Source organism: Lutra lutra, chromosome 4, assembly GCF_902655055.1.
Source record: "Lutra lutra chromosome 4, mLutLut1.2, whole genome shotgun sequence".
Lineage (NCBI taxonomy): Eukaryota > Metazoa > Chordata > Mammalia > Carnivora > Mustelidae > Lutra > Lutra lutra.
In genome coordinates this window covers 196,934,462-196,953,955 of record NC_062281.1, presented here as the reverse complement: position 1 = coordinate 196,953,955, position 19,494 = coordinate 196,934,462, and the positions used below count along the sequence as shown (strand labels likewise).

At 54.6% G+C, this 19,494-nt stretch overlaps 2 protein-coding genes across 5 annotated transcripts in view; both read right to left on the bottom strand.

Moving 5' to 3' along the window:
• Nucleotides 1-10,477, bottom strand: part of GNB1 (G protein subunit beta 1) — an 84,477-nt gene extending 74,000 nt beyond the window's left edge. For 2 of the 4 annotated variants that reach the window (XM_047724373.1, XM_047724374.1), the window contains exon 1: nt 10,222-10,477. The gene's annotated coding sequence lies outside the window, so the exon portion shown is untranslated. Of the gene's footprint in view, nt 1-10,000; nt 10,031-10,221 lie in introns of those variants that run through there. The other 2 variants (XM_047724371.1, XM_047724372.1) reach the window with 2 other exon arrangements.
• LOC125097431 (translation initiation factor IF-2-like) lies at nt 572-17,993 on the bottom strand. Its single transcript, XM_047724960.1, has 5 exons — nt 17,946-17,993; nt 14,784-14,830; nt 10,222-10,319; nt 8,651-10,000; nt 572-970 (listed from the first exon to the last, which is right to left on the bottom strand). The coding sequence occupies exons 1-4, from the start codon at nt 17,991-17,993 to the stop codon at nt 8,973-8,975; spliced, it is 1,221 nt and encodes a 406-aa protein (XP_047580916.1). The 3' UTR covers nt 572-970; nt 8,651-8,972.
• Between the last annotated feature and the right edge of the window lie 1,501 nt (nt 17,994-19,494).

The following is a 19,494-nucleotide window of genomic DNA, read 5'->3' as shown; positions in this document are numbered from 1 at the left end:
TTTCTTCCTTTTTTTTTTTTTTTTTAAAGATTTTATTTATTTATTCGACAGAGAGAGAAATCACAAGTAGGCAGAGAGGCAGGCAGAGAGAGAGAGAGAGAGAGAGAGGAGGAAGCGGGCTTCCCACTGAGCAGAGAGCCTGATGTGGGGCTCGATCCCAGGACCCTGGGATCATGACCTGAGCCGAAGGCAGACACTTAATGACTGAGCCACCCAGGCACCCCTCTTCTTCTTTTTAATAATTTTTTTTAAAGATTTTATTTACTTATTTGACAGAGAGAGAGATCACAAGTAGGCAGAGAGGCAGGCAGAGAGAGAGAGAGAGAGAGAGAGAGAGAGGAGGAAGCAGGCTCCCTGCTGAGCAGAGAGCCCGATGTGGGGCTCGATCCCACGACCCTGAGATCATGACCTGAGCCGAAGGCAGAGGCTTAACCCACTGAGCCACGCAGGCGCCCCTATTTTAACAATTTTTAGGGTTTTTTTTTTTTTTTAAGATTTTATTTATTTATTTGACAGAGAGACAGTGAGAGAGGAAACACAAACAGGGGGAGAGGGAGAGGCAAGCTTCCCACTGAGCAGAGAGCCCAATGTGGGGCTCCATCCCAGGACCCCGGGATCATGACCTGAGCAGAAGGCAGAAGCTTAATGACTGAGCCACCCAGGAGCCCCTGGGGTTTTCCACCCTTAGAGAGATCTCTGGATTCCCCCCAGGAAAAGGCTCAATCTTACACCTATAATCCTCCAACAGCAGGGGGAGGAGGGGAGATGGACACATCAGGACAGACTGCCTGTCTCCAGGTGAGGACCGCTCTGGTCCCTGGAGGCACCCTGGGCCAGTTCCCTAGATGTGACCCAGCTGGTCCGAGCACGGCACTGCTCTCCACATCACTGCTGCTCAGATGGCGCGTTCTTCGTCTCCCTCCACACATAATCACGGAGGATCAGGGGCTTTTCCTTCTGTGGGTTACACCTATGGGTATTTAGTGTGTTTGACATTAAAATGGAGAAGGTTTAAACTGTTTAATAAGCCTATTACATGTGACTATCAAGGACATTTTTACAAAAAACAGCTAAAAGTGCACCTCGGTGGTTCAGCCGGTTAAGTGTCCGCCTTTGGCTCAGGTTGTGATCCTGCTTCTCCCTCTGTCCCTCCTCCCACTCGTTCTCTCAATCTCTTTCTCTCTCTCAAATAAATAATCTTTTTTAAAAAATAGCTAAAGAAAATGGGACACCTGGGTGGCTCAGCCAGTTAAGCATCTGACTTCAGGTCAGGTCATCATCTTGGGGTCCTGGGAGTGAGCCCCGCTGTCAGGGTCCACGTTCAGCTCAGGGTCAGCTTGTCCCTCAGTCCCTCCCCCTGCTCGCGCTCTCTCTCTTTCTCTCTCAAGTAACTAAAATCTAAAAAAAAACCCCAACAACTAAGACATCATTTGAGGAGAAGAGCTGCAGTATTCTACATTTTAGCCCCACCTCTTTAATGTGCACCGAACAGGGCGAGCTGAATTCTCACGTCTGCTTGTGCACTCACTCTGCTGCAACCACATACTGCTAGGTTGAAACACAGGAGGAAAATTCAGTCTCACACAGATACACAGCTGGAAAAGGAAGAAGTATTTTAACAACCTTTTCAAATAAATATGCACAGTCTTCTTTGATACTAAATCAAAACTTGACAAGTATTAAGTTTTCTAAAGGGAAGTTCTGATGTGGAATCTGAAACCGTGCCAGTTAATTCTTAATACCACTACGTTAAATTCCATGGGATTTATTCCATTCCTGGGCTCTGAATGGATCTTTTACCATCTGTGACTTAGCAGCATCACACACAGGCCATTGGGAAACTATCAGTTCACTGAATTAGGCACATCTTCCAAATGTTGACACATTTCATTACATAATATTAAAAAGAAACATTTCCTAAGCATCATCACCTACAAGAAAAGTCTTTAAATACTGGGAAGCTGTCAAGCTCATGATAGCAGAATCAAGTTTTCCAAAATTCTAATTTCCATTTGAAAGCTCAAATTTTATCACTGCCAACAATACTGTCAGTTACATTCCTTGAAATATCTGGTTCACTTCTTCAATTTCAAGAGAGTATCTGCTGTGTAAATAACCCACCTGAAGGGCCAGCCTCTTCGGTCAGCTGTATTTCCAACGCCTCGGCCCACCCCCGACTGGGAGACCAGACATCTCCGCTTCCAGATGCACTGGCGCCTTATGCCCACTTCCCATTTCATCTCCCAGCCGGGGAAAAACGGGTACTCAGGGTTAAAGTGTAATAAAGTTATTTCTATGCTTCATCAAAGACATTAAACTGGATTTTTCCAAACACGAGTTCATGGTGGTGAATACTCTGACTTCAGTAATTCTGTAACTGCTCTGAGATCACGGCCCTGATTTGTTCAAGAATCAGCAGTTCACCCACCACTTTTGTACCATCAACGCAAGTATCAATAGAGTGAACGTCAAATAGCGTCTTAAAGACTGTGTAAGTAGCTTTGACCCAATGAACCACACAAAAGGGTCGCAGGGAACCCCAAGTGTCCGCAGATCATACTTTAAGACCTCCCCCTCCTAATAATTATTATTCCCAAAACTTAATTATCATCTAAATAGTGTTAACTCTGAGAGACACCTGGGTGCTCAGGTCATGATCCCAGGGTCCTGGGATCGAGTCCCACATTGGGCTCCCTGCTCAGCAGGGAAGTCTGCTTCTCTCTCTGCCTGCAGCTTCTCCTCCTTGTGCTCTCTGACAAATATATAAATAAAAATATTTAGGGGCGCCTGGGTGGCTCAGTGGGTTAAGCCGCTGCCTTCAGCTCAGGTCATGATCTCAGGGTCCTGGGATCGAGCCCCGCGTCGGGCTCTCTGTTCAGCGGGGAGCCTGCTTCTCCCTCTCTCTCTGCCTACTTGTGATCTCTCTCTCTGTCAAATAAGTAAATAAAATCTTTTTTAAAATAAATAAATAAATAAATAAATAAATAATATTTAAATAGTGTTAACTCTTAAAAGCCTGCCTCCAATCCAGACCACTCCTCTAGAGCTCCGCACTCACATATATAAAATCCAGACATTTACTGGGCATCCTGTTAGAGGTTGGTAATACTGCAGTGAACCAAAATTCCTGTCTTCGTGGAGCTTAGAACTAGCGGGGAGATCAGCACAAGGACTAGGAAAGCAGAGCAAGGTAAAATGGTAGAGATTAATGAGATGAGAGAATGACCTCTGAGGAGGGGATATGTGAACAAAGAGCTGAACGAAGGCAGTGAACTCTATAAGCCAACCTTTAGGAGAAGAGCTTTCCAGGGAGAGGAGCCAAAAGCCTAAGGTCTGATCCACCCTTGAGAGAAGATGTCCTGGATCCTCCAACCCAACGTGCATAAACTGAACTCGTAATCCACCGCGCACCCCTTACTAAACCACTGCTCCTTCTTTCAGTAAATGCCACACATCCACCCGGACGCCCAGGACAGACAGACACCCGCGGTCTTCTCTTCTTGCCTTCCATGCAGCCATCACGTCTTTCAGTCGCCAGCTGTACTGCCCTGGTCCAGACTCCTGCCTCTCTACACCAGCACCCCATGTGGCCATTTCTGGCCAGTCTTCCTCCCTCATCTGAACGTGCTCCAAGCTCTAGTACCATGTCATGGCCCAGATTAGGTCAATCTCCTCTTTAAAAGCCCTTTAACGTCCCCCAGAGCCCTCCAGCCCTTTAGACCGTCCGTCCCCGACGAGCCATGTTCTCTTTCCCTCAATAAATGATGACTGAGCACCAGCCACTACCACACAATAGGCCCTGTTCTGGGCGCCGGAGACAGAGTGGATAAAGGAGGCCAGTTGGTGATCAACACTCACACTCTCCTCAGCTTCAAACACGCTTCCCTTCCCTTCCCCTCACCTACCGCATGCCAGACAGGCTCCCACTACAGGGTCCTTCAAGTCTCAACTTTAAAACACACTTTATTCCGGGGCACCTGGGCGCTCAGTCGGTTAAGCATCTGACTCAATCATGATCTCTGGCCGTCCCACTAAGCCCCCGACCTTGAATTTCTCCTCTGCACCTGCTTGTTAGGCTATTAAACTATAAACTCAGTGAGGCCCTGGGACACACCCATTCTACAGCAGTTTATAGCCTCAGCACCTAACAGAAAGGTGCTGAATAAGCACTTTTTCTTTTTTGGGGGGGTGCTTAAGATTTTTATATACTCAGGGGCGCCTGGGTGGCTCAGTCGGTTAAGCGTCTGCCTCCGGCTCTGGTCATGATCTCAGGGTCCTGGAATCGAGCCCCACAACAGGCTCCCTGCTCAGCGGGGAGCCTGCTTCTCTCTCTCCCTCTGCTGCTCCCCCTGCTTATGCTCTCCATTTGTGCTCTCTCTCAAATAAATAAAATCTTTAAAAAAACCAAAACAATAATTTTGCCAGTTTTCAAAATGAATTATAGTATCAAAATTCTCCTATAAAGGTAAGGAAAGCCCTTCAAGAAAAGAAAACCATGTGAGAAGACTCTGGAGGAAGTGAGGTAGTAAACTGGACAGGGTTCGGCAAAGACATCTGATACAGATATTCCATCCTCTGAATTAATATTCCTCTGGAACCGTTAGGAAGAAAGAAAAGAAAATCTTAGTAAGCTGTCTTCTTATAACATTTAACATCACCACAGTTAAAGGATTTTGGCAAAGCAAGCAAGACCACTAGCACCAGAAAGGGCTAAAGGGAATACTGTGGGCCAGGCACTGCTGCTGGAAGAGCTTCATACATCTGTCTGCTCGCTCCATCCTCAAACCCCCGCTAGGAAAGGAGGTTCTAGAATACCTGCTTTACATGTAAGAAAACGGACAGAGTTAAGTAAAAATCCACACCCAAACCAGCAAGTTGAATTACAGCACTAGGCTTTAACTCCACGGTAGCAGTCCTTTCAGAAAGGAGGGACCCTCTCTCCCTCTCAAGAAGTTACGAATTATTTTATCTTATTTTTAAGATTTTACTTATTTATTTGACAAATAGAGATCACAAGTAAGCAGAAAGACGGGGGGGGGGGGGAGGGGTGGAGAAGGAGGCTCCCGGCTGAGCAGAGCGCCCAATGCCAGACTTGATCCCAGGACCCTGAGATTGTGACCTGAGCCGAAGGCGGAGGCTTTTACCCACTGAACCACCCAGGTGCCCCCAAGAAGTTATGAATTATTTTAAAGTTCCTACGACAATTTTTTGAAAACCTACTGTAGAGGCTTTAACACAACACTCTGTTGTCTAATTAGAACATGTCCGGAATTTGTTAAAGCTTTATCAACTACAACATTGGACAGGCAGTCGAGAGAACCTGTAGCACTCGTCAGGACTGTATTCTATCATCGCCACAGGACCGAGTCAGGAGACAGATACACGTAAATATACAATTACCCACAAGTAACCAGTATGTTCAACCAATTCCCTGGTAATTCTCACCCTGACAGGCTAAAGAACATACAAGTCTTTTTCCGTCCTGGTAAAATGCATTAGGTTTGGAAAGGCTAATTACTAAATCATATCCTTTTATCAGTGCCAATATATAGGTTCAACTGAGTAATCTCTTAAAAATTACCCCAGATCGGGGCGCCTGGGTGGCTCAGTGGGTTAAGCCGCTGCCTTCGGCTCAGGTCATGATCTCAGGGTCCTGGGATCGAGCCCCGCATCGGGCTCTCTGCTCAGCAGGGAGCCTGCTTCCTCTTCTCTCTCTGCCTGCCTCTCTGCCTGCTTGTGATCTCTCTGTCAAATAAATAAATAAAATCTTTAAAAAAAAAAATTACCCCAGATAATCCTGACTTGATTAAGATTTTATTTAATTTTTTGAAAGAGAGAGAGAGAACACGCCAAGGGAGGGGGGTCAGGCAGGCCAGAGGCAGAGGGAGAAGCAGGCCCTTCTCAAGCAGGGAGCCCTATGTAGGGCTTGATCCCAGGACCCTGGGATGATCATGACCTGAGTCGAAGACTGAGCCACCCAGGTGCTCCTTGACTTGATCTTTAACTTTTTTTCTCTTTTTAAGTAATCTCTACCTCCAACGTGGGGCTCAAACTCACACCCCGAAGACAGGAGTCTCAGCCTCTACGGACTGACCAGCCAGGTGCCTCTGGTCTTTTAAACACGTGTTTGTAGAAATGGCTTTCCCCAGAACTTGAGTTTATTAAGTCAAGTAAGTGGATACTTAAGTCTTTAAGAAAAAGAAAGCAAGATTACTCTATAAAAAAAGCTTTTTTATCACTGGAAGCCACCAGGAATTTCTTTCCATTGATCACCAGGGCACCTGATCCAAGGCACCACCACAAAAAAGGACTAAAAGGTTTAAGGGACCCACTTAAATGCCTACAGATTGCCTTATTTCCCAAGTAAGCGTTCTGGAGCAAAACACAGGGCTTAGAAAGATGTGCTGCTCCATCCCTTACCAGAACACTCGACAGATGCCGCACTACCCAATGCAGGCACACCCGCGCACATTCAGACCAGCCCTTCCAATGCAGGCACACCCCGCGCACATTCAGACCAGCCCTTCCTTGCACCTTTCCGGATTCTGTGTGTGAAATGCGCTTCTGACCTCAGTGTCCATATAAGCCTCTGGTTATCTCTCCATCGTATGTTCACTAAACCAACACCTAACTGGCCATCCTCGTACTTTCTCTAACCATTCAGCAATGAATGCAAACCCGAAATCAGAATTTTTCCCAGGGTTAAAAGATTCTAAGATATTTTTGTTCACTGACTTACTAGACTGGGATAACAGAGGTTTCAAAATAATACAGCCATATGGTCAAGCCCAGATAATAACATTGAGAATATCTGTTACCAATCCACTAATGCTTTTAAAAGCCAAAGTCTGTAGACAGTAAGAATTTAATCCAATTTGGAGACCAACATGAGCCAGAGAAACCAACATGGTCAGAGAAAAAACAATCCAGTGAAGAAACTATAATAAATGCCAATACTGCATTTATTGTCTAAAATAAAATCAATGTTACTCATTAAAGAATGTATTTGCTAAAAAACCAACGGATGGTGCATAGGCAAGTCTAAAGATATCCTGAAGGGGTGCCTGGGTGGCTCAGTGGGTTAAAGCCTCTGCCTTCGGCTCAGGTCATGATCCCAGAACCCTGGGATCGAGCCCCACATCGGGCTGGGCTCTCTGCTCAGCAGGGAGCCTGCTTCCTCCTCTCTCTCTCTCTCCCTCTCTCTCTGCCTGCCTCTCTGTCTACTTGTGACCTCTCTCTGTCAAATAAATAAATAAAATCTTAAAAAAAATAAATAAAGATATCCTGAAGACCTTTCTCAAAGTGATTTGTAGAAATACAGTGTTTTCAAACATGCCCATGGACAACAGAAATCTCAGGGCTACATTTAGCAAAGGAAAAAGTCACAGAACAGAGCTTTGAAAAATAAGTTAAGTCCTCATAAAATCAGTCCCTTTCTCAAGCTGTCACTATTAGTCTACCAAAGTGATTCAAGCTTTGCAATCAAAGTCACTAGGCATGAAAAAAATCTGAAAAGAACCTTTAAGTTTTACTCTAAAAAAAAGACAGTACAGGGGCGCCTGGGTGGCCCAGTCAGTTGTCTGACTTTGGCTCAGGTCCTGGGTCCTGGCCTGAAGTTGGACTTCTTACTCATTAGGGCGTCTGCCCGTCCCTTTCCCTCTCCCCGGATTTGTGCTGCCTCTGTCGAAAATAAATACAATCTTAAAAAACAACAACTACATTTTTCTGCAGTCTTTTAACAGTCTTCTAGATCTGTTCTGAGATGGAAATTCAATCTGAGGAAACTTACTACAAGTCCCCTCCAAGCAGAAGTAATTCAAAATATTAAAGAAATCTTTAAAGGTATCACAATGTCCTTCAATGGACATTAACGCAACGGGTGAGTACTTCTGTGATGCTATCCACACAGTCCCCTGGAGAAGTCCAGTGTCACACCCGAGGGACAGTTTTTGTCCAGTAGCTGTTCACTGAAGGAAGTATCAATTCTGAATCAAAACTGCATGGCTGAACAGTTTCCCTTCTAGACGTACTCTTGAGTCATCCGGACAGAAGATGAAATGGAGCCCTAACACGGTCCCCCTCCCCCCGCAGAAAGAAATGGGCGTAAGTCACAGGCACAATCACAAAACTTAACTCTGCTTTCCCAAATTCCCACTTCTAAGAAAAACTTGGGGCACTTGTAACGCCGTGACTGCAGGAGCACGGAAGCAAGCCGGGAGCCTCTACCTGGGCAGAGAGGGGCCCTGCAGTCCCAGCCTCCCAGGAGCCAGAGGTCCCACCCCCTCACCCCCTACTGGGTCCGACAGGATCGGTCTCTAACCAACCACCCCAGATGCTCTCCATTTCCGGCCAGTTCCAGTTGTTAGAAAGCTCCCATCCAGTCGTGCTGGGGAGCGGATCTCAGACCTGCTCCCATGTTGGTGGCACCAACGCTGTCCCCACCCACACACCCGGTATTAGTAAGGAAGCAAAAAAGGAACTGCCTGTTCACTTTCTTGTTGCAATATACACCTTCCGGAGGAATCTAGAATAGACCCTACCTACCTAAGAGAATTCAAACTAAAACCTTACTTTCAAAGAAAGATCCCTCCACCCCCCCCCCAAATACCAAAGCTTCAAATTCGACAATACAAAATCCCTGTAAACTTACTCATCGGAACTCTCGGGGCATCCTACCCGATCTAGAGTGGAAAGGGACTCCCACAAAGCGGGGCTTCCGTTTGTCTGCTCACCCCGAAGCCAAGCTCGGGCCCGTCCGGTCTCCGGAGCAGCGGCCGGGCCGGGCCGTCCCGCGAGAGCGGAGCGCTCGGACGCGCAGAAGTCACACAACAGAGACCGCCGCGGGCACAGCAGGCGCAGGGGTCTGCACAGGCCTGCGGCACCGACATGCTAGCTGGGTTCCCGGAACTGCCGCGTCCCGCAGCCTCCCGCCCCGACAGACCGTCACACGGGGCCGCGGGCCTCGGCTCGGCTCACGGTCCCGGCCAGAAGCCTCCGTGCAGCGGGCGGAGCCGGTGGACACTACCACTTCCGCGCGCAGCGGTGCAATCCGGGGCGCTGGAGGCGGTATCAATACCTTCGGAAGCGCAAACGATCCGCAAGGAAAAATACCGGGGCGGGGGGGCTTCGAAAGTCCGAGGGCTCGGCCACCCCCCGGGCGGGATCTTCGGCTCAGCGCCCCTCCCCCACCCGCCGCGAGCGCAGGGCTCGCGGGGTCGCCTGCGCCCCCCGCCCGCCACATAACGCAAGTGGGCCCCCAACACCACCGGGGCGCAGGCGGCCGGGAGCGCGCCGGCTGACAATGGCAGCGGCGGCGACGCGCCATCTTGTAGCGGCGCCCGGCCCGAGCCATTCATTCGGCGCGGGGGCGGGGGGCGCGGGGACCCCGGCCCGCCCCGCCGCCCGCACCCCCGGCCCCCGGCCCGCCCCGCCCGCGCCGCGCCCGGCGAGGGGCCCACGACGGCGGGCTCGCGGCGGGGCTGCCTCCCACTTGGCGCTCGGAACGCCAGCCCCGGGGCCCGCCGCGCTCGGCCGTCCGGGCTCAGCCCTTTGTGTCTGGCGGCCTCTGCGGCGCCCGGCCGCGCCTCAGCTTCCTCCTTCCGCGGCCCCCCTTCTCCGCGGGCCGCCGCCGGCGCCAACTTCCGAGGCCCCAGAAAAAGGGTGTCGGGACTCAGCGCCCAGGGGCGAAGGACGAGCTCCTCCGCCCGCCGCTCCCTTTGTTCTCGCCGCCGGCCCGCGGGCCCGAGACCCCGGCCCCGCACACGGTCCCCACGCAGGCAAGTCGGGCCGGACGCGCACCGCGGACCCCGACCTGGGACCCGGGCCCCGCGCCGCGGACCCAACACCCGCCCCGATTCGGGACGCCGGGCCCCGGACCTGGAACCGGGACCCCAGCCCTGGAGCCAGGATCCCAGAGCCCCCGCGCCCAGACCCCGGCCCCTCCGACCCCTGTCCCCGAGCTCCGGACCCCGATCCCGGCCGCAGACCCCGAACCCCGGACCTGGGACACCCGAGCGCCAACCAGGGCTCGGACCCCAGCCGCAGCCCGCAGGGTCCCCGCCCGCTCCCGGCCCGCGACCCCACCCGGGCGGGGCAGGAAGACGCGCGGCCCGGCGGCGGGGTGGGGGCGGGGAGGGTGGGGGCGGGGCGGCTCCGGAGGGCGACTGCGGGGGAGGGGCCGGGCCCGGGTCGCTGGGCAGGGGCAGGGGCTGCCGCGCTCACCTCGGCGCCTCGTCCCGCCGGTCTCGCCCGCGCCCCGCCGCCTCAGCCGCCTCGGCCGCCGCTCTGGAGGTGGTCGCGCTCGGGCCGCTCCGCGGGCGCTGCGGGCAGGTGCGCCGGCGAGGATCGGTCCGGTCCCGCGGCGGCTGCTCCACTCCCGCGCCCGCGCCCGCTCCCGCTCCCGCTCCCGCTCCCGCTCCCGCTCCGCCGCCGCCTCCGTCCGCCCCTCAGACGCCTCCAGCCATCGGGATGGGCGCGGCGGCCCCTGCCCGCAGCCTCGGGAAACCCCACGCCGCGTCACCGCGCACGCCGCGCGCGCACGCACGGCCCGGCCGCGGCCCCGACGCGCGCACGTCCGCGCGCTTCCTCCCCGCGCGGCCCCCAGGAGCGTGCGCGAGCCGCTTAAAGGGGCCGCGCCCGCCCTAGGGGAAGCTGCTAGCGGGACAGCCCCAGGGCCTGATGCGACCCTCGCGGGTGCCCCAGGGTCTTCGCGCGGCGCCCCTGCCGTAGGGGGCTCCTTGCTGCGGACCCGCTCGGCTTCCCAGCCAAATGGACATGGGTGGAGGCCGCCGACCACAGTTGGGACTCTCCAGGCCCTGCCCCGGTACCCATTCCAGCATCCCTCCCTACATCCCGCACACAGTATCCCATCTTGCACCCTGCATTCAGCACCCTGCACCTGCATTCAGCACGGCTACCTGCATGAGCACGCACCCAGCCCAGGCCGGCCGCCAGGCCTGGGGGTGCCAACAAGCTGACTGGATCCCAAAGGGGCCCACGCGGGACGGGGTCGACCTCCAGGGAAGCCCAGCTTCTGCCGGCCCGGGAGTGGACCCCCGCCAACAGAGGGTCGGGGTAACAGGGCCAGTCTCAGAGACGGCCGTGGGGCTCCTGTGAGCTTGGGCGGGTGGGGGCAGTGTGTGGTCTCCGGAGGTCAAGTCTAAGGCACTCCTGTTGGGAATGGCCGCCTGGACGTGGAGGTGTGAGCAGGGAAAAGAGTGTCAGGAGGGAGATAGATGGTCAACCTCTGGAAGGCTGCTAAGAATTGAAGCTCCTGGGCGCCTGGGTGGCTCAGTGGGTTAAGCCGCTGCCTTCGGCTCAGGTCATGATCTCAGGGTTCTGGGATCGAGTCCCGCATCGGGCTCTCTGCTCGGCAGGGAGCCTGCTTCCCTCTCTCTCTCTCTCTCTGCCTGCCTCTCTGTCTACTTGTGATCTCTCTCTGTCAAATAAATAAATAAAATCTTAAAAAAAAAAAAAGAATTGAAGCTCCTCAGGAGGGAGCAGAAAGGAGGTAAACGTAGGTCATATATGTGCAGCCCCAGAAATGTCAGTGGAAGGGTTCCAGACCACCACCTCTATCTTTCCCCTGGCTCCCCAGTTCCAACAACTAATCACCCACAGGCCGCCTCTCTTTGGATCCTACAGCCCCTCCCTGACCCTAGTCACCCCAAGCCAGATCCAGGCCCCTTTTCCTCCAGGCCTGTGTGTACCATTCAGGCCTGGAGCCCATACCTTTCCACCCAGGGAAGAGTGTACCCAGTCCCTCCCCCTCCCACTCTATGGGATCTTCCTACCAGCATGCAAGCGTGTCCCCATCATTCTCAGAGTCCTTCCTCAGTTCCGGGTACCGGATGCACTGGGCTCAGCTTACGCTCTCCCTGCGCTGCCCTGAACTCAGCCATTTCTGCAAGGAGTCCTGGTTCCTTTTAACGGGGAATGGTGTTTAGAAGCCAGGATCAGGGCTCCGGGTGTGCTCACTGCTACTGGAATACCATTGCTTCAGCAGATGGGGCTGGGGAATGAATGCGTCCAAACATACACGCATTTGCGCACACACACACACACACACACGAAATCTCCCCCCGCCATCATGTAACCAGTCTCCCATGATGGCTACCACCCCAACCTCTTCACCCCACATGGGCTCTGACCCCCACTGGGCCACCACAGCCCCACCCCAGCAAGGACACCACAAGTTCCCAATGCCCTTCCCGCAGCTTCCAGGTTCCTCTGTGCTCCTCGCTGGTCAGAGCTCTGGCTCCTCTCCGCTCCTTAAACACACCGGTCACCACATCCACACTGCCCCTGTGGCTCCATGTGCCCGGGAGCTTCTCCCCCATCACCTCCAGTCTCCTCCACAGAAAGGTCTCCCCGGCCCTGCACCTTCGTCCTTCCCCAGTGCCTTTTTGGCCACATTCCTCTTTGGCTGTTGTTCCCAGAACTCACCTGGTTTCATCTGTGGGCAGCTTCGCTCCTTGCCCATCTCCCCTGATGAAGATGGTGCTTTGAGTCCCTTGCCTGCTGCTCCAACCACTAAGCAGGGCACGAGGAACACAGTGGGTCCTCAGGGAAGGTCCATGGGATAGGGGAAAGGGGTTGGAGTGATGCTCTGTGGTCTGAATGAGAGGGACAAGGCTCAGCACGACAGCCAGTGGGGCAGGACAGTGGGGAGTGTTGGAATCGAATGGCTGTGTCCAGAACAAGGCTGGCGGCGCTGGGGTGCTCCCCACTGCTCCAGAGGAGGGGTGGCTGATGCGATGTTGGAAAGACGAGTGTTCTGAGCACTGGCAGGTGGGTCCCAGAAACAATGGACCCAAGGGTCCAGACTCAGGGTCAGTGACATACCTCTGAAACCAGCAGGCCAGATGCCAGCCTTCAGTGCCCACCGAGGCCCAGAACTTAGAAATGTGGAAATGAGAAGGGAGAGGCAGAAAATGAGATGGGAAAGGAGGAGGAGAAGGAGGAAGGGGGAATGAGGTGGGGCAGGGCCAGCAGCAGAGCAGAAAGAAATGGGGGTGATGGTCTCTCTGGAGACCTCTGCACTCCTGCGGGGATGGGAAGAAACCTGTGGCATCCTCAGAACCCATCCTCCACCAGCCTGGCCTGACTGCGCAGCGGAGGTGCTGACAGGGCCAGCCCAGAGGCTCGTCTGTTCCCACTGCAGGCCTGATGGGGCCCATCCCTAGTTCCTACCAAGGCCACAGAGCAAGGCCACACACGAGAACACAAGGCCAGAGTCTGCACCAGCCATCTGAGGTTCTGGGTGTAGACGGGGAGCCCCGGCTAATCTGCAGGTGTGTGGCCCAGGCCTGAAATCCTCCTTTACATGTTTATGGATGGTGTGAGGGCAAAGTCGAGGGGAAGGCAGGAGGAAAGAAGTAGAGAGCCTTAGTCCTTCTTTCCAGATCTCCAACACAGACTGGGGCTTCCTCTCCCTTCAGTGTGTGGAAGCCACAGGGTCCCAGGGTTCTTCTACCCTCTCCAAGGCCAGTCCCCAAGTAGCAGGGCCCTCTAGCCCTGGGGACACATGCCCCGGCCAGAGATTTTTGGGCCTCAAGGGTATGAAGGGCCTTCTGGGGAGCCTGCCCTCCTTCCCCTCCCCTCCCCCATTTTGCCCAGGCCTCCTGCAGTTTTGGCCCCCATCTGCCGCCCAGCCCCCTCCTCAGTGGGGCAGAAATCAGAGCCCATGGCGGACCCGCTGCCACGGCACGGAGAATTTGTACCCAGCTAACCTCCTGATTTCCTGGAGACACTCCCTCCTTCTCTAGATAAGTGGCTTAGAGACCAGCCTGAAGTCCCAGAGTCCAGGGCCACACCCTGTCAGTGGTACCCCCCAGAGGCAGGACCAGCCAGGTGGCGCAGGGCTGAGCAGGGCCTGGGGCTGAAAGCAGGAGGCTGGCCCAGTGCCCGGCCTCAGCTGAAAACCTAGGGTGTGCGAATGCATTATTCAGACGCTCCCCCCATCTGCTCTTTAGCAGGAAATGGTGTGACCGGAAAGTAGGTCTTTTTAAATCTGAATTATTCAAACAATTTGTGCACGTGACCAGGACCCAAGCCCGAGGGCCATGCTCCAAGCCCAGCTTGAAAGGGTCTCAGGGCAGTGGGGGAGGCTCCCTTCCAGCCAAGCTTGGTCTGTTCCTTCACTGGGTAGCCCTCCTGCCTTTCTTCTAGTCGGTGAACCGGAGCCTGGCCCTGCCCCCCCCACTGGCCCCAGAGGACAGGACTGGGGCGGGGAAGGGAGGGAGAGGGCACAGGATGTAGGTAATCCAGAAGAAGCGCTAATTAGCTCTCCAGGCTGCCAGAGGCAGGGGCTGGCCACAGGACAGAACAGGGTCAGGATAGTGAGGAAGCCCGCCCCTCCTTCCTTCTTCAGCGGTGCCCTCTCCCCCCGGGGCCAGGAAGGCCCAGGCCCAGCCTGATGTGGGGCAGGTAGGCTGGAAGACTTGGGAGGTCTGCTGGAGGGACCTGGAGAGAGCAGGATGGCCCAGGGGAAGATGACTGTCAGTGGAGCAGAGCAGGCTTTGAGGTGTGGGGGTGGGAGGGCTGGGCAGCTTCAGGGCCCAGGAAAGGGTGGAGGACTGAGAGCGCAGGGCACAGTGTGCCTTGTGGCCTTGGGGAAGATGTTGGCTATTTCCCATTGGCTGTTCTCAGACTGTGAAGGACCCTTGGACCCTCCCCTATGCAGCAGAAGCAGCCCCTTTCCCTCCCAGGTCTGTCCCTTGTCCCTGAGTCCCCCGCCATGCCTCTCACGACCTAACCTCCAAGCCCATGATCCTCCTCGTCACCTCCCTTTGGTCACAAAGCAGACATCCCTCATGGGGGCTACCAAGACCTGGGGGGCAGTGGAGAATCAGAAAGTGCCAAGGGGGCGGCAAGCGGGGAGCAGATACCCAAGGGAGGGTCCTGGTGGCCTTCTCGCCACTCCCAGAACGAGCCCTCCCAAGTGGGCTGAGACCATAGGGGCCATGCTCAGCTCTAGCAAATATCGGAGCCGCCCTCCCAAGACGCCTGTAACGAGAGAGCCCACCTTCCTCTGTGGGGTGCTGCGTGGCGGGGACTTCTGGTGCCCTATGGATGGCGGGGTCGGGCAGGGGCTGCCCAGCCAGTGTGGCCTGCCCGTGGTATATGCAACACTGGGGCTGTGTCCCCACTTCCTGGCCTCAGGGGCCACCCCCACCCCCAAGCATGCTCAGGCCTGTTGGCGGCACCTCAGGGCAGGAGGCTCTGAAGGCCCTCCAGCAGGTCCAGAAGATCCTTCCTGGCCCCGGGTGGAGAGTGCACGGCTGAAGAAGGAAGGAGGGGCGGGCTTCCTCACTATCCTGACCCTGTTCTGTCCTGTGGCCAGCCCCTGGAGGCAGGGAATGGAGGGGCCACAGTCAGTGCCCCTGCTGGGGACAACACACAGCCCCCAGAGCAAAGGCAGCTGCTGTCACCAGGAAGAAGAGGGCTCTGGACAGAGAAAGACACAGGTGTTCCTACCTGCCTCTTGGCTAAAAGCAGGGTTTAGGCAACAGCTGAGCCACTTAGAAAATGAAGCCTCTGTGGGTTGCTGGGTTCAAGACCCGCAGACGCCCCAGTTCCCCGCTCCTCCTGGCTCAGGCCCGTTTGCCCCAGCCTCTGGCCTGCTCCATCCTGAAATTGGATGCTGGAGGCAGAGACTGGCTTCCCGGGCTGCTCTGCCCCTGACGGCAGCCTCGGGGGTCTCCTGGGGCAGGGGCATCAAGGGTGTCCCATGGCGCAGTCAGCACTTCCACCCAGCCCAGCCCCATGTCCGGTTCTGGGCTGGGAGGCTCCCTTGGCAAGGAGGCACGATTGCTCCCGACAGACCTTCCCCAGCCGCCTGCAGAAAGCCGGACGGTCACCCACGCAGCCCTGGAGAGTGGCCGCCAGCCATGCAGCAGGCATCCTGGGCCAGCGCTGGGAACACGGAGCCAGGGACCAAGCGAGTGTGTTGTCAACTCAGAGAGAGACCGGGGTCAGGGAGGGGCACACTCAGACCCTCATACCCATAAACAGGTGCAAGAGGACAGTGGGCAGAGGCCCCAGCGCCCAGAGTGGACGGGGTCTGGGAGACAGAACCTGTGGGGTGAGGGCTGGGGGGCGGCTGCTGCCTCCGTCAGGCCTTGGGATTCTGGGAAACACCCCATCCCTGGCCAGGCCAAGCCTTCTGCCCTGAGGTGCCGCCAACAGGCCTGAGCATGCTTGGGGGTGTGGGTCCTGAGGCCAGGAAGTGGGGACACAGCCCCAGTGTCGCATGTACCACGGGCAGGCCACGCTGGCTGGGCGGGCTGCAGGACTGTGCAGGGCGACCGAGGCTTCTGCCCACACCCCAGCCTGAACCCAGGCTTGATGCTACCTCCCCCTTTTTTTCTGCTGCAGCTGTGATGAACAGGGACTGATGGGGGAAGGGCGGTGTGGGGTGAAAGCCACCCACCTGGGCAGGTGCTAGACCTCTCCTGGTCTCCAGTTCCCCCGGCTTGCCGCTGCCGGGGCCCTGCCTTGGGGACAGGCACTCTGGCTGTTCTGGGGATTCATTTCCCCAGGGACAGTGCCCTGGGACTTAGCCCCACCAGCACCTGCCATGTAAACAGCCTGCACCTGTGACCCCGTGGACGGGAGGAGGGTGGGTGGTCCGGCCCCCCAGGGCTGCCTGCTAAGCCTTCCTGCACCCATTGCCCTGTCAGTCCCAGCCAGGTAAGGGGCAGCCCAAAGATGGATCCAGGGGCATCCCAGGAGCCTGGACTCAGGTCCTCTGAAAAGAAGATGCCCCTCAAAGCCACTTCCAGCAGGCGGGCAGGCGCTGGTGGCCTTGCCAGGAGCTGGGGGAGCAGGACAGAGTCAGGACCAGCAGCAGCATAGAGGGGAAGGGGTGTGGATGTGAGGGGCGGCCACACTGTGAGCCGGGTCACCGCCGCTGCATCCCCTGCTGAGTCATGCCATGTCACGTGCCACGTCATCCACAGACCACCAGGTCACATCTGCCAGCCCAGGCCACCTGGGTTTTGACGCAGGCACACCCTGGCCCCCGGGGCGCCGGGCAAGGACGGCCCTTTCTCTGGGCCTGTATCCTGGTTGTTGTCCCAACTGCTGTCGTTCTCTTCTCTGGCAAGACTTGGAAGGCCTGTCCTCGCCAACAAAAAGACCCTCCATACCGCGTGTCCCATGAGTGTGAGGGACTCGGCATCCCGGCGCAAGCGCCAGAGTTCCCAGCCCACCAGCCTGGCTCAGGGGATCGAGTCTCTGTGAAGAACTTCCCACCCACAAGGCACCCCTATCCCCCGACCTCCAACCAGCAGGGGAGACCCCTCAGGCGCTCGCCCACATAGGGTTCTGCCATGTCAGTTTTCTTTTATTTTTATTTTTATTTTTTTTTATTTATTCATTTGACAGAGATCACAAGCAGGCAGAGAGACAGGCAGAGAGAGAGAGGGAAGCAGGCTCCCCGCCGAGCAGAGAGCCCGACGCGGGGCTCGATCCCAGGACCCCGGGATCACGACCCGAGACAAAGGCAGCGGCTTAACCCACTGAGCCACCCAGGCGCCCCGAGTTTTCTCTTTTAAATCGTGGTAAAATACACATCACAGCAAGTTTACCATTTAGACCCTTTCAAAGTGCACAGCTATTGTCACTCACGACTTCCACACTCTCAGGCACATGCCCGGCCTCTCCTTCCAGAACATCTTCATCGGCCCAGAAGGAAAGCCCGTGCCTATTGAGCAGTCACCTCCCATTCCGTCCCCCAGGCCCTGGCAACCACCGATTTTTCTGTTTCCATGAATTTGTCTGTTCCAAGCATTTGAACGAATCTGAGCAGATTCATACAGCACGAGACCTTTTGTGTCTGGCGTTTGTGTCGGGCTTCTCCCAAGGGGCAGCGCCTCACAGCAGCTGGCGGAGCCTCCGTCCTGTCTGCGGCCAAGTAATCCCGAGCACCGCGCTTTGCTCACCCACTCCTCCTCGGGTGGACATTTGGGCTGTTGCCACCTTTTGGCCATTGCGATGAGAGCTGCTATGATTGTTGGTGTACAAGCTTTGGTTTGAACACCTGTTTTCAGTTGCTGCGGTTTTATATATTTATCTAGGTGTGGAACTGTGGGGTCATACACAGCTCTGTGTCTACCCTGAGGAACCGCCAAACTATTTCCCACAGCCCCTGATCCATGCTACATTCCCACCCAGCAACGCACAAGGGTTCCAAATGCTCCACACCCTTGCCGACACCTGTGACTGCCTCTCGATTCTAGCCATCCTAGTGAGTGTGAAGTGGTATCTCCTTGTGGTTTGATTTGCACTTTCCTAGTGACTGGCGGTGCTGACCCTCTCTTTCTGTGCTCATTGGGCATGTGCATATCTTCTTTGGAGGACTATGTATTCCAGATCCTTGCCTTTCTCTGAACTTGTTTTTTGTTGTTGTTGTTGAGTTGTAAGATCTCTTTATCTATTCTGGACACTAGACCTTTATCAGATATGTGATTTGCCGATATTTTTCCTCTGGTTCCATTAGCTGTTTTTTCACTCTGCTGAGAGTGTCATTCGATGCACAACAATTTTTAATTTTGATAAACTCTACTGTATCTCTTTTTCCTTTTTTGTTTCTTGGTTATTGTGTTTTCAATGTAATATCTAAGAAACCATTGCCAAATCTAAGTCCATGAAGATTACTCCTGTGTTTTCTCTTAAGAGTTTTACAGCTTTAACTCTTACACTGAGGTCTCTGATCCATTTGGAGTTAATTTTCATATGTGGTGTGAGGTAGGGGTCCAACTTCATTCTTTTGCTTGTTGACATCCAGTGTTCCCAGCACCATTGGTTGAAAAAAAACATCCTCTCCCCATTGAATGGTCTTGGCACTCTTGTTGGAAATCAGTTGGCCGCACTGAGGGTTCCTTTCTCTGCTCCCGTTGTACTTCACAGGTCTATGTGACTGTTCTTATGAATATCACATTGTTTCAATCACTGTAACTTCATAGACTTTTTTATTTTATTTATTTTTATTTTTTTTAAAGATTTTATTTATTTATTTGACAGACAGAGATCACAAGCAGGCAGAGAGGCAGGCAGAGAGAGAGGAGGAAGCAGGCTCCATGCCGAGCAGAGAGCCCGACGCGGGGCTCGATCCCAGGACCCTGAGATCATGACCTGAGCCGAAGGCAGCGGCTTAACCCACTGAGCCACCCAGGCGCCCACTTCATAGACTTTTAAAAAAAAAATTTATTTTTATTGTTAAGTAATCTCTTCACCGGATGTGGGGCTCAAACTTGTGACTCCAAGATCAAGAGTCCGCATGCTCTACTGACCGAGCCACCCAGGCACCCCTTGTATAAGTTTTGAATCGGGAAGTGTGAGCCTCTGACTCTCAGCTCTGTTCTTTTTCAAGATTGTTTTGGCTATTTTGAGTCCCTTGCAATTCCATAGGAATTTGAGGAACTACGTTTCTTTCACTGAAAATAAAAAGCCATTGGCATTTATCAGCTATTTCCTAAAAAAAGATGAACT